Source organism: Cetorhinus maximus, chromosome 18 (assembly GCF_964194155.1).
Source record: "Cetorhinus maximus chromosome 18, sCetMax3.hap1.1, whole genome shotgun sequence".
NCBI lineage: Eukaryota > Metazoa > Chordata > Chondrichthyes > Lamniformes > Cetorhinidae > Cetorhinus > Cetorhinus maximus.
Genome location: NC_135896.1, coordinates 9,096,874 through 9,111,431, shown reverse-complemented (window position 1 = coordinate 9,111,431; position 14,558 = coordinate 9,096,874). Strand labels below are relative to the sequence as shown.

The window sequence follows — 14,558 nt, the reverse complement described above, 5'->3', positions numbered from 1 at the left end:
CTGGAGCCAAACCCGCAGCCTTCTGTAATTCACGGTGAGTCGCTTTTCATAGGGGAGCCTGCATTCAGAAGTTCACCGCACCACCTCCCCCAACTACAAAGGGATGTGCTCAGGGGAACATAGATATTCGGGGCAGGAGTAGGCCATTCGGTCCTTCGAGCCTGCTCTGCCATTTGATAAGACCATGGCTGATCTGACTGTGGCCTTAACTCTACTTTCCAGTCTACCCGCTGTACCCTTTGACTCCCTTGTCAATCAAAAATCTATCCAACTCAGCCTTAAAAATATTCAGTGACCCAACCTCCACTGCTCCGTGGGGAGGAGAGTTCCACAGACTAAACTGTGCCCCCTAGTGCTGGTCTCTCCCACAAGGGGAAACATCCTCTCGGCATCCACCCTGTCAGGCCCACTCAAGACCTTACACATTTCAACAAGATCACCTCTCATTCGTCTAAACTCCATCAGATGCCTGTCAAACCTTTCCTCATAAAGTGTCAGCCTCATCTAAGAACCAGCCGAGCAAGCTCTTCTGAGCTGCTTCTAATGCAGTTATATCCTTTTCTTGAGAAAGGAGACCAAAACTGTACACGGTACTCCAGATGTGGTCTCACCAACGCTTGGTACAACTATAGCAGAACGTCCCTGTTATATTTCATCCCCGTTGCAGTGAATGACAACATTCCATTTGCCTTCCTAGTCGCTCGCTGTACCTGCATACCAACACCTTGTGATTCATGGACCAGGACCCCCAGGTCCCTCTGTACCTCAGAGTTCTACAATCTCTCTCCGTTTAAATAATATGCTGCTTTTCTATTCTTCCTGCCAAAGTGGACGAGTTGACATTTTCCCACACTACACTCCACCTGCCAGATTTTTGCCCGGTTCCAGGAATTCTCCGTTCTGTCCTTATAGAGCCTCGGAGGAATGCTTCACCAGCTGAGCACCTTACACAAGTCCCACAGGAGAAAAAAAGGAAAAACAGTGAATTACATTTATATAGCAACTTTCACAACCACGGCATGTCTCAAAATGCGATTAAAACACTTTCAAAGCGTAGTCACTGCCTTAATTTAGGAGCGGCGGCAGCCATTTTGTGAACAGCAATGTGTCAATGACCAGATGACCTGTTTCTGTGATGTTGATTGAGGGATATTGACCTGAACAGTGGGGATAACCCTCCTTTATGGGATCTTTTACATCCACCTGAGATAGAAGAGGGCCTCAGTTTAACGTCTCAACTAATAGACAGCACCTCCCCCAGTGCAGCACTGAAGTGTCAGCCTAGATTTTTGTGTCCAAGTCTCTGGAGTGGACTTGAACCTCCCCCCCACCCCCCCCCACCAGCCCCACTTTTCTGACTGAGAGGCAAGAGTGATGCCCACTAAGCCGCACCAGATAATTGAATCCAGAGGGGCTCGATCAACTTCAACGAGCCCCGTTTCCTCTGTTGGAGGAGGAAGATGATTTTCATTGGGCTCTTCGTAGGCCTATGATTTGCCATCGGAGAGGCCTGTCACTGTTCAGAGGGTTAGGCTGATGGTTCAGGAAGGGCCCCTTTTTAGTGTAATGCACCTTCCCCCCACATTTCAGATGACCCCCATCCCTGCAATTTGGGTGAGGGGGTTTCCTGTACCCCTGGGCCAACTGAAGGCCTATTTAACACTGTTCCACAGACCAGGGCCCGTAGTTCTCTGAGGTGCAAGGGAATGTATTCTACACGGCTGCGTAATGCGTTGCATTTTTCTGCTGGCTGATAATCTCTTGCCAGCATTAGCAGTGTCGGTCATCCCTCGCAGAGCGACATCCCCAGCGCTGATAACAGCCATCATCCTTTTGTGAGCAGGGGAACGGGTCACCAGAGGCTTTTTAGTTTATTATAATTTATGTGGTGCTGTCTCAAATTCAGGCCAAGTTGGCTAGGAATTCCAGAAGCCAAAGATTGCAGCAGCTGAGAGATCAAAGATAAGGAGGAGAAGTAAGACATTACCTCTGGGAGAGTGCCAGAGCCTGTGTATTGAAAAAATACAGTCCCGTTCTATTTAGAACGCAAGCTTGGGTGATTGGTTTAGGAGTGTAACCTATAGATTGTCAAAGAGGCTGAATTAAGAATTGGCAACAGCCTGCCTGCAGTGTCAGAAACAGGCAAAATGCTAAATAACGAGGGTTTGTTTCTTAATCCTGCTGCTCCCTACCATCTGGAAATGCATTCTTAGGTTCAGAGTCAGAGGCCCGTTGCATATTTACACAACAATCAATTAGCTCTGCTTTGCCCTTTATAAGTAACATGTTAACATTGCAGGCTCCAGGGACACAATTTTACACTGCGTGCCCGACCCCACCCCACCCGACCCCACCCGACCCCACCCCACCCGACCCCACCTGACCCCACTCGACCTGACCCGACCCCACCCGACCCCACCCCACCCCAACCCACCCGACCCGACCCCACCCAAACCGACCCGAACCGACCCCACCCAACCCGAACCGACCCGGCCCGACCCAACCCAACCCGACCCCACCCGAACCGACCCGGCCCGACCCCACCCGAACCGACCCGGCCCGACCCGACCCAACCCGACCCAACTCCACCCAAACTGACCCCAACCGACCCCACCCGACCCCACCCGACCTGACCCGACGTGAGATGACGTCGGGGCGAGTGTCCTGACATCATCCCACGCTCAGGCAATATTTCGGCTGGCGGGCGAGCGCAAAAGTCGGAAACGCGCCCGCTGGCAATTCAGAGGCCAATTAAGGTCATTAACGGCGCAATTGTCTTTAATTGTACGTTGCCCATCCAACTTTACGGTTGGCGGACGGGCAAATCGGCCAGGCGGCCTTTACATTCCTCCTGAGGCCTCATCCCGGGGGGGGTGGTGAGATGGGGTTTCCGTGATGAAATAAAAATAAAAGTGAAAATCAGTGGGCAGCGTTTTTTTACCGTGTGTACTTTCAGGTGCCTGACTGGGGATGGCTCGGACATTTCTCTTTCTGCTTTTCCAAAGCTTTGCCGGAGGGTTTTTTTGGGTCTTGCAGCTCCCTTGAGGCAGCTCTCAGCCTTCAGGGAGCTTCCTGTCAGCGCTCGCCCCGCACCCGGGCTGACGTCAGCACCCACGCTCCCGCCACCCCCCCCCCCCCCCCCACCCCCCCCCACCCCGGCGGTGCTGAGTTTCTCCGCCCGCGGTGAAGTCGCGGCCATGGGGCTGATCGCGGGCGGCAGGCCCCGTTGCCCTGGCGATCGCCGGGCCCACCGATCGCACCCGCCCGCTGACCCTGAAAGTTCAGCCCTTGGTTCGATGTAGCAATGTAGCCTTGCCCAGTAGAAAGACAGCAATGGAATCCTGCAGCACAGGAGGAGGCCATTTGGCCCATCGTGCCTGTGCTGGATCTGCAAGAGCTGTTCAATTAGTCCCACTTCATCTGCTGTTTCCCCTATAGCACTGCCAATTTTTTTTTTCCCTTCTAAGGTATATGTTCATTTCCCTTTTGAAAGTTACTATTGGACTAGCTTCTTTCGCTCTTTCAGACGGTGCATTTCAAAGGATAAGAACTCACCGGTTGGAATTTTCCAGCCCCTCCTGCCGGTGGGATCTTCCCGTCCTGCCGAAGTCAATGGAAATTTAAATGGCTTGTGGCATTTTTCGCCACCCTACCCCCTCCGTCCTCCCCACTCCCCCCCGCCCACCCACCCGCCCCTCCCGCCGCAGTGGGGCTGATGACATTTTTGTCATTGCTATGATTCATGATTCATCCCGTCTGTGAAACCAACGACCTGGAAGCAGCAACTCGCAAACATTTGGGACAACAAAGTTCAAACCTGAGTATTGCTGAAAAAAGAGCCATCTTTTTGTCACAGCTTTCCATCAGGACAATTCCCAAGAAAATACCAATACCAGTATAGACTGTATGGGAAGAGAGTGCTGATTGGTTGACAAGTGGACTCTGATTGGCGGACTTGTTGCCATGGAGGATGCACCTGTTGATGGGGACTGACAGTTAACTGCCAAGCTTTGTTCGAAATTCAAACCAGACAGCTCGACTCTGATTGGCCAAGACATTGCCCTGGGGCATGAACCAGCAAATGGCTGTCACTTATTTTGTTCAGCTGAAACAGGCGCAATGTGTGTACATGTTCCTTCTGTCTGCAAAGAACAGGGCCCTGTCTTAATATAAGTAGCTTCCAGTACACACAAATGTACCACACTGCAAGCCCAACTGACAATCTTAAATTGGTTGTCAGCGTAATTCTTAGCACACTGAGGATTAATTAGAAATGTTCTCCAACCGTGGAATCACTTCTAATGTTGGACACTGTGTTTTGAGTTTTGCAAGCATGGGCTGGTTGGATACGATCTGTACCTTGCCTGTTGCAAACAGCTGAAGGGACACGCTGTTTGATACAATCCACCAGCCTTTGGGACATACGGCCTACATACCTAGCATCACACTGGCACTGAAATTGATAAACCACATTACACAGTTCAAACCATATCAGCTCAATTAGCACTGAGCTTCCTTTTTGAGCATCTTAAAATTAGAGCGAGGTCATTCAGGCAGTTCTTCACACAAAGGATAGTGGAAATTTGAAACTCTTCCCCCTCCCCAAAAAGCTGTTGAGGGGGTGCGGATGGGGATTGCAGGGCCGGGGCGGGGGTCACGGGTGTCAATTCATTTCACACTAGCCCTTGAACTCCTTCATCACATTTAAGGGGAGGCAACATGAGGACATGAGGGAGAAAGGAATAGATGTCAGGATGAAAAGGCATCAGCTGTGCCTGAATTAGTACCACTCATAAGGTTGGGGGTTCAAGTCCCACTCCAAAGACTTAAGCGTATAATCCAGGCTGGCATTCTGGTGCAATACTGAGGGAGTGCTACACTGTCTGAAGTGCCGTCATTCAAATGAGACATTAAACCGAGATCCCATCTGCTCTCTCAGTTGGTGGTAAATGATCCCACGGCACTTTTCAAAGAAGTGCAACGATATTGTCCTGGACAATATTTATACTTCAACATCACTAAGAGAGATTATTCTGGTTATATGACATTGCTGTTTGTGGGAGCTTGCTGTGCGCAAATTGGCTGCTGTGTTTCCTACAATACAACAGTGTCTACACTTCAGAAGCACTTAATTGGCTGTAAAGCACATTGGGACATTCTGAGCTCATGAAAGGCACTGTAGAGATGCAGTTTTTCCTTTATTTAGAAAGTTATGCTGGGTTATATGGGGGTGACATAAAGAGGAGGGAGTCTCATGTGGAACACAATAGACTAGTTATGCCGAATGATCTGCTTCGGTGTTGTACATTCTACGCAGTTCTGTATAACTCCAAGAATTACTGTTAGGCATGGCAAAGTGGAAATGGAGCCGAATTTCTTGCCATTATATCAGGGCAAATTGATTTAGTTGTCGCCATATTTATTAGGAGGGGACGTCATTCTTTTGAATATTTCTTCAAGGTGTTGCCAGCCTGAAGATCTCCCAGCACGTGGTGAAGGGCAGACTGCTGTAGATCCAATCCAGTGCCTCCAAATTAAAAATAAACCCACTACCAGCGTAGCAAGAGTGTCTAATCAATAGCCCCCCTTCAAACTTTATTATCCTGAGCTAATAACTGATTTGTCATTGAGTGAACACTAATGATTAGATAAAAAGAATATTGCCAAGTCTGGAAATGGTCTGCACTAAATTGATTTTGTTTGCTCTGCCGATTGAAGTGCTGAAGCAGACATTTTATTTCCCTGAATTGGCTTTTGCACCATGTGGCCTTCAGATTTATAAAATTATTGACTACCTAAATGCCTTTCTACACAAACATTCATCAAGATGAATTTACTGACCATGATTACATTGACATCAGGGTACTAAAGGTTTGCTTTTAACCCATTCACCTAAACATTCTCAGCTCCTGCATCTGCCTACAGTGATGGTTCATGAATGTATTGTCTGCTCCCAACGCGACCCAGGCTGTTGGGGTTTTGTCTTGTTCCATTTTCCCATGGCTTATTAAATCTAATTTTCTTTACCCCCTTCATGTTGCCAGCCATCCAGGATTCTTGCTTCTGTTCGCTCACGAGGTGTGGGAGTCGCAGACAAGGCCAGCATTTCTTGCCCGTTCCCAATTGTCCTTGGGAAGGTGGTGGTGGGTGAGCCGCCATCTTGAACCACTGCAGCCCGTGACGATTATAATTTTCTGCAGCGGTTCGATACAACTGAATAGCTTGCCAGGCCATCTCAGAGTCAACCACATTGGTATCACATATAGGCCGTTCAATGTGTTCTTGTCTTTTGGCTCCCAGATGTTGGTAATAATCACACTTTAAACTCAGACAGATCAGAACCCTTTATCTTTACCTTGCCATGCTACATGGTACAATCGAAGGACCGGTTTGAACTGGTCCTGTTGCACATCACATCAATCTCTAGTGCAGCTGTGAAATGTGCTCCCTTGGAACACTTGCATGTAACAATTAGTTCCTAGCTCTTTACAGATAATACAGCAATATTTAACAGGCCAGATTGGGTAAGGTTAGCAGATTTCCTTCCCTCAAGGACGTGAATGAACTAGATGTGTTTTTACAGCAACCCAGTAGTTTCCTGCTCACCAAGACTGATGCAAGCTGTTTATTCCAGTTCGTTAAATTAATTGAATCTAAACCACCCCCCCCCCACCCCCAGCTGCTTTGATAGGGTTTGAAATCCTATCTCCTATATTATCAGTCCAGCCCTCGGAATACTAGTCCAGCAACCTAACCACTATGCTACCTTATCCACAACTATGGTGTGACTAAACCCAAATTACCATTCCTACATTGTCCTTTGGCCTCGAGGAATTGAAGATTAATCTCCAGGACACCGCAACAAAACTCAGAGAAAACTCATTCGGGCCTTTAACAAAATTGAGGGTTTTTTTTTTTCATTTTCTTTAAACACTTTAATTTACTACTTTTAAAAATATTGGAAATGGGGAGCAACTTGTCAAGGTCAATCCAATTGAGTAACAAAGGGGAACATTTTAACCTAACCCGCCTAACAGAAAACTGATGGTTTTACAGCCCGTCTGCTTCTATTCTCCATTGAATTAACTGAGTTGGGGGAGATGGGGGCAGGGGGATGGATAGAGATAATACTAGACAGGGTGCAAAACAACTATTCCACTCAATCCTGGGATTTTATCACCCAGCCGCTTTGGTTGAAAATACCACCCCCCCCCTCCACCCCTCCTACACTGTCTGTTCCTTTTCCAATTAGCAGCGCACCTGGAGGATGGGGCAATGGTGGGACAGGTGGTGAGAGGCAGTCGGTCAAGTGGTGAAACCACCAGGAATCAAGCCAAGAAGAATTGGCAACACTATTCTGGGAGCATGACTTGTTCTGGAATCTGTTTTCACGGATGCCCTCTTGATGCCTAGGTAATGTATGATTTCTGGTGGTTAGGTTAAGTCCGATCCTTTCTCTCGCATCCATATATATATACGTTTGACAAGAGGCGGGTGACCAAAAACAGGAATCATGATCTGTAGGTATACACTTTCAGCCGTAGAGTCAAAAAATGATCTAGCACAGAAGGAGGCCATTCAGCCTATCATGTACTTGCTAGTTCTTTCAAAGAGCGATCCAGTCAGTTCTATTCTTGTGATATTTCTCTTCAAATATTTATCCAGTTCTCTTTCAATGCTACTATAGAACCTGCAGAACTGTGCATTCCAAATCACAACAACACGTTGTGTAAAAAAAGTTTTCCTTATGTGACCTCTTGTTCTTTTGCCAATCACCTTTAATCTGTGCCCTCTGGTTATTGACTCTTTGGTCATTGGAGACAGCCTTGCCTTATTTACTCTGTTTAAACATGGTTTTGAACACTTCTCCTCTTAACATCTCTGCCCTGTGTTTAGGAACCTCAGTTCTCATGGTCGGGCCACTTACTAACAGGGTCCAGTTTAGATTGATTCGGGTCCTCTACTCGTGAAGGTGAAGTTGCATATTCTGTAGGGAGCTGGTTGGAGATGGGGCTCCCAACAGCAGCACAGAATCTCCAACCCACTCTCCCAGCAAGCAACTGGAAGTCTATCCATGTACCTTCATACTCATTCTCCTACTGACCCTGATTTGGGCTTTCAATGGTTTGCCTGGTTTCCTGTGCTACAGGTTTCTCATTCAGCTGTCTTCAGACCTCAATGTCACTGCCAGTAGATGGTTATTGAGGGAGGGACGTTGCTTGTGAGCGCCCTAATATCGACTCTCACACCGGCCTGAAATGGGATCAGTTTCGAATTAGGACATCTGAGAGTGTGTTAAAATAATCGTGCAACGTTTTTATTTCTTCTAACAATGGGGTGAACTAGAGGGTGGGCATTTTGATCATAATAATGAATGTAAGACTGGCTGATAGGTATAGCTTCTGCGCAATTTACATCAAAAAGAATCTGTAATAGGTTCAGTTCAAGTAGCAACTCAGCATATTAGGGAACGCTCGCACTGTATAATTGGGTTCAATTTGACTTGTTCTGCCAGTAAAAGGCATATGAGGGTGAGTGCTGTATGGAATTGAATTGGCAAAAGGAAGAAACGAGGGCATTTTGTAACGTGATCTCCGATCCACTGTTGTTGGCACCCAGCCGCAAGTAGGCATGGTGTCCTTGTTGGGAAGTTTCCTGTGGTTTTAGTGGACAATGTTGCTTGGCTTTTCAAGGTTGGTCAACAATGAATGCCTGTCCATTGTTTCAGTTGGCTGAACTCTCATTTCTTCCTTGACCTCTCCCTACTCCCTTGAGCTGTACATCTGCATGTGGCTGAGGGGGTGGAGTGGGTGGGAGGCTGAATGTCAGTTTCTTTGTGAATTGGAAGCCCAGGACCATACAATAGTAAAACTATCAGTCAATTCCTCACAGCAAGGTAAAATAGTGAAAAGCCAGGCTAATAGAAAATTTTTAATATGCTTTACAGGAACAAGGCAAGATTAGCGTCGTTTTTAACGTTGGGACAGATGACATCGTCATCAAGGAAACCAGCAACGTGGTGAATGATGGGAATTACCATTTGGTACGTTTTACCAGGAATGGAGGCAACGCAACCCTACAGGTGGACAACTGGGCCGTAAATGAATTCTATCCGACAGGTGAGTGTTATTGTCTCGTCTATCCTTACACTGTTCTGAGGAAAGTAGCAGAGATTGGAAACTTTGGAACTGTGTTGTAAAACAGTAAGGTTGTAACAGGCATGCCAAGTCAAATTTCAAAGGATAGACTGGCGGGAATATGGAATTCACTAACACATGAAGTACTTGAGGCAAATAATCATAATGGGAAGCTAAATAAGCACATAGGGTAAAAGGAAGAAAGATAGGAGGAGGCTTGTGTGGAATATAAACACAAGCATGGACCAATTCAGCCAAATGGCCTGTTTCTGTGCTATGAATGTAGTAGAACGGATGTATAGGGTGATAAAGGGATTCCAAGTCAGATGGTGAAATATGGTGAAATGCAGTGTTACACATGCCAGCCTCTACCACTAACCCAGCGTCCCAGCAGTCTCTCTTTATAAGTGCTCAATGTGCTTAATTAAACAATGCCCATCACCTCAATATCCAAACAATACAATTAACATATCATTAACATAGGCCTCACAATGCCAGTATTTAATGGTGTTGAGGCGAAAGATCTGGCAGAGAAATGCCAGCAGGCAGTTGTGAATAATTAAGTTAAATAAAATCTGAGCTGACTACTTGGTCTTATAAAATGATAACAACTAATTCTGATGCTCCCTGAAGACCATCCATATCCAAGACCAAGTCCAAACATGTCCATCTATACGTTAGCAACTGGCTAGCCTGGTGGCACTGTTGCTCGCATGTTGGTAACGTGCCGACCACTATACCTGGGATTTGGCACATATTGAGATTTTGCTTTATTCTTCTTCCTTCTCATGAGGCCCATATTTCCCATCTCCACCGGCACATGAGGCCTCTTCCTGAACTGATGCATGTGCAGCACTTTGGCCCAACTGAGTAAGTCACTAAGCCATTTCAGTGGGTGTTCGGCCAGATTGCTGTGGGCCTGGGGATATATGTCACACCAGCCTGGGTAAATTTGGCAGATTTCCTTCCCTAAAAGAACCAAATAGGTTTTTACAACATGGTCACTATTACTGAAACTAGATTTTTTTTTTTAAAAATCCAGATTAATTTGCTTAACGGAATGCAATTCCCCCGCTGCCATGGCGGGATTTGAATTTAGGTCACTGGATCATTCATCCAATCCTCTGGATTATTAGCCCAGTAACATAACTACTGTGCTGCTGTCTCTGGTTTGTCTGCAGTGAACAGTTTTGGTCTCCTTACTTAAGGAGGGACATACTTGCATTGGAGGCAGTGCAGAGAAGGTTCACTAGGCTGATTCCTGGGATGAAGGGTTTTGTCTTATGAGGAAAGGTTAAGCAGGTTGGACCAATAGTCATTGGAGTTTAGAAGAATGAGAATGAAACATAAGAGATTCTGAAGGGGCTTGACCAGGGTGGATGCTGAGAAGACATTTCCCCTTGTGGGGGAATCTGGAACTAGGGGGCACAGTTTCAAAATAAGGGGTCTCCTATTTGGGATGGAGAAGGGGAGGAATTTCTTCTCTCAGAGAGTAACTAAATCTTTGGAATTTTCTACTCCAGAGAGTATTGGAGGCTGGGTCATTGAATATATTCAATGAGTTGGACAGATTTTTGATATACAAGGGAATCAAGGGCTATGGGTTCAGGCAGGAAAAAGCCACAATCAGATCAACCCTGATCTTACTGAATGATGGAGCAGGTTCAAGGGGGATAAATGGCTGACTCCTGCTCCTAGTTCTTATGTCCTTATGTGGGTTGACACTGGATAGTTGATAGCATCATGTCATTTGAAATAGGGTAGGGAAGGTCTCTTCTGAAGCCAGTAGAGGAGGCTCGGTAACAGCTTGGTTCAGGAAATGATGCCAGGCACAAAGTGAGGGAAGACAGAAGCAATCTAAATTGATGAAGAAAAATTCCAATTTCATACAAAAACAAGTAGCTGGTGATTTTCAAAAAAAGGTGTCTCATTTTCTTTTCCATCAAGGTGAGGGATTTTCTTGCTGAGTAATGAGTATGTATGCTTCGGGCACCAGCAAGGTCAAGTACAGTGCAGTTAGACGCAGAATAAACCTGTTTCTGCTGCAGTATACCTCAGCATCAACCTCAAAGAAAGCCAGCGTAACCTTTCTGCGTTCCCCATCTCAGCCAATTTTGTGTGGGATTAGGGGCAGCTTTGTACTGTTGCCTCTCAATCACAATGAACTGCACTAAGACTGACCTACTGCACAACCTAGGACCCTTACAGATTGAGAAGATTGTTGACACAGTAGCTTCAGCTGAATCGGAGCACAGGCCTTGGATGGGTGGAAGGTCAGCATCTCTCATGTTTGTGCCAGCAACCTCCTTGGCTCTTATAGTTAGAGATTACAGTTACAGCAAAGTTTCACATGCAATCACTACTCTTTTAAGATTTCTGCGGTTGCAAAATAGTAGTTTAAAGTTACTGACTTAGAAGAAAAATCGTGAGCGGCTAAAGATTCTTGATCTCTCATTGTGTGTTCTCATGAGCCACTCTCACCAGCTTTTTTTTCATTCATTCACGGGATGTGGGTGTCGCTGGTAAGGCCAGCATTTGTTGCCCATCCCTAATTGCCCTTGAACTGAGAGGCTTGCATTTCAGGGGGCAGTTAAGAGTCAACCAAATTGCTGTGGCTTTGGAATCACATGTAGGCCAGATCAGGTAAGGATGGCAGATTTTCTTCCCTAGCCCCTGACCTGCTATTGTATCCATAGTATTTATATGACTAGCCCAGTTCAATTTCTGGTCAATGGTAACCCCCAGGATGTTGACAGTGGGGGAATTTGGCAGTGGTAATGCCATTGAATGTCATGGGGAGATGGTTAGATTTTCTCTTGTTGGAGATGGTCATTGCCTGGCACTTGTGTGGCATGAATGTCACTTGCCAGTTGTCAGCCCAAGTCTGGATATTGTCCAGGTCTTGCTGCATTTGGAAATGTCCTAGGCCCAACCATCTTCAGCTGCTTCATCAATGACCTCCCTTCCATCATAAGGTCAGAAGTGGGGATATTCGCTGATGATTGCACAATGTTCAGCACCATTCGTGACTCCTCAGATATTGAAGCAGTCCATGTCCAAATGCAGCAAGACCTGGACAGTATCCAGGCTTGGGCTGACAAGTGGCAAGTAACATTCGCACCACACAAGTGCCAGGCAATGATCATCTCCAACAAGAGGGAATCCAACCATCGCCCCTTGATGTTCAATGGCATTACCATCACTGAATCCCCCACTATCAACATCCTGGGGGTTACCATTAACCAGAAACTGAACTGGACTAGTCATTTATATACGGTGGCTACAAAAGCAGGTCAGAGGCCAGGAATCGTGACAAGTAACTCACCTCCTGACCCCCCAAAGTCTGTCCACCATCAACAAGGCACAAGTCAGGAGTGTGATGGAATATTCACCACTTGTCTGGATGAGTGCAGCTCCCACAACACTCAAGAAGCTTGACCCCACCCAGGACAAAGCAGCCCACTTGATTAGCACTACATCTACAAACACTTACTCCCTCCACCACTGACGCACAGTAGCAGCAGTGTGTATCATCTACAAGATGCACTGCAGGAACTCACCAAGGCTCCTTTGACAGCACCTTTCAAACCCACAACCACTACCATCTAGAAGGACAAGGGCAGCAGATAGATGGGAACACCACCACCTGGAATTTCCCCTCCAAGTCACTCACCATCCTGACTTGGAAATATATCGCCGTTCCTTCACTGTCACTGGGTCAAAATCCTGGAACTCCCTCCCTAACAGCACTGTGGGTGTACCTACACCACATGGACTGCAGTGGCTCAAGAAGACAGCTCACCACCACCTTCTCATGGGCAACTGGAAATGGGCAATAAATGCTGTCCCAACCAGTGACGCCCACATCCTGTGAATGAATTTTTAAAAATAGACTGCTTCAGCATCTGAGGAGTTGCGAATGGTGCTGAACAGTATTTTTTTATACTTGTTCATGGGGTGTGGACATTGCTGGCTAGGCCAGCATTTATTGCCCTTCCCTTGAGAACTGCATGGCTTGCGAGGCCATTTCAGAGTTACCCACATTGCTGTGGGTCTGGAGTCACATGTAGATCAGGTAAGGTTAACAGATTTCCCTCCCTAAAGGATATTAGTGAACCAGGTGGGCTTTTACATTGTTGACTATCAACAATGGTTTCATGATCACCATTAGATTTAATTCCAGATTTTTTTTAAATTGAATTCAAATTGCACCATTTGTCATGATGGGATTTGAACCCGGGTTCCTAGACCCTGGGTCTCTGGATTATTAGTCCAGTGACAATATTACTATGCCACCTCCTGCCCCCAAGCTGCAGTGAACATCCCCTTCTGACCTAATGATGGAAGGAAGGTCATTGATGAAGCAGCTGAAGAAGGCTGGGGGTCTTGGACACTACCCTGAGGAACTCCTGCACTGATGTCCTGGAACTGAGATGATTGGCCTGTAACAGCCACATCCATCTTCCTTTGTGCTCGGTATGTCTCCAACCAGCGGAGAGCTTTCCCCCCCAATTCCCATTGGCTCCAGTTTTGCTAGAGCTCCTTGATGCCACATTCAGTCAAATTGAGTTGAGCTTACTCTTGCCAATTTACAGCCCATAGACAAGAGGAACCACTCTTCAGCTGGAATTTCCCAGCCCCTCACGCTGGCGAGATCTTCCCGTCTGCCAATATGAATAGGGATTTCAATGGCTCGCCTGCTCCACCGCCGGGGTTGCTGGAAAATTCCGGCCTTAGACTCAGTCAGAGTTAATTTTTTGATCGGTATAGGTCATTCCCACATGAGGTGAAGTAGGCACCCACCAAACCAAAATTGGGAACTGAAAGCCTCATATTGTCCGCCGTGGCTCAGTGGGTAGTACTCTCACCTCTGAGTCATGAATATGTCAAGGGCTCCAGAGTCTTGTGAGCACATTGCCCAGGCTGACAATGCTGCACAATCAGAGGTGCCATATTTTGGGTCAGATATTAAACCAAGGTCCCCAACCCCACTCTGCTCTCTCAGATGGACACAAAAACTCCCGTAGCACTATTTCAGAGAAAAGCAGGGGAGTTCTCCCTGGTGTCCTGGGCCAGTATTTCCCTCTCAATGAACAGCCGGGATTTTCTGGCCCCACTGCAGCAGGTGTTCCCCACGTACCGAGCGGTTGCTACGTCCAGTCAAATGTCCATTGACTTTGACGGAATAGAAGATCCCGCCTGTGGTGAGGGGGGGGGGGGGGGGGGGGAATTCCAGCCAACATCACCAAAAACAAGTTATCTGGTCGTTGAGGCATTGCCTGTTGGAGGGAGCTTGCTGTGCACTAATTGGCTGCCGCGTTTCCCTGCATTATGGCAGTGCCTAGACTGCAAAAAAATACACCATTGGCTGTGAAGTACTTTGGGACATTCTGAGGCTATAAATGGCGCTATAGAAATGAA

The 14,558-nt window shown here is 46.9% G+C and overlaps 1 protein-coding gene across 5 annotated transcripts in view; it reads left to right on the top strand.

The window, feature by feature from the left end:
* The window catches only part of nrxn3a (neurexin 3a), a 1,687,706-nt gene that overhangs the window by 1,482,084 nt on the left and 191,064 nt on the right, over positions 1-14,558 (top strand). For all 5 annotated transcript variants that reach the window (XM_078562071.1, XM_078562070.1, XM_078562069.1 and 2 more), the window contains one exon: positions 8,948-9,119. In XM_078562071.1, the coding sequence (XP_078418197.1) occupies positions 8,948-9,119 (172 nt within the window). The remainder of the gene's footprint in view (positions 1-8,947; positions 9,120-14,558) is intronic.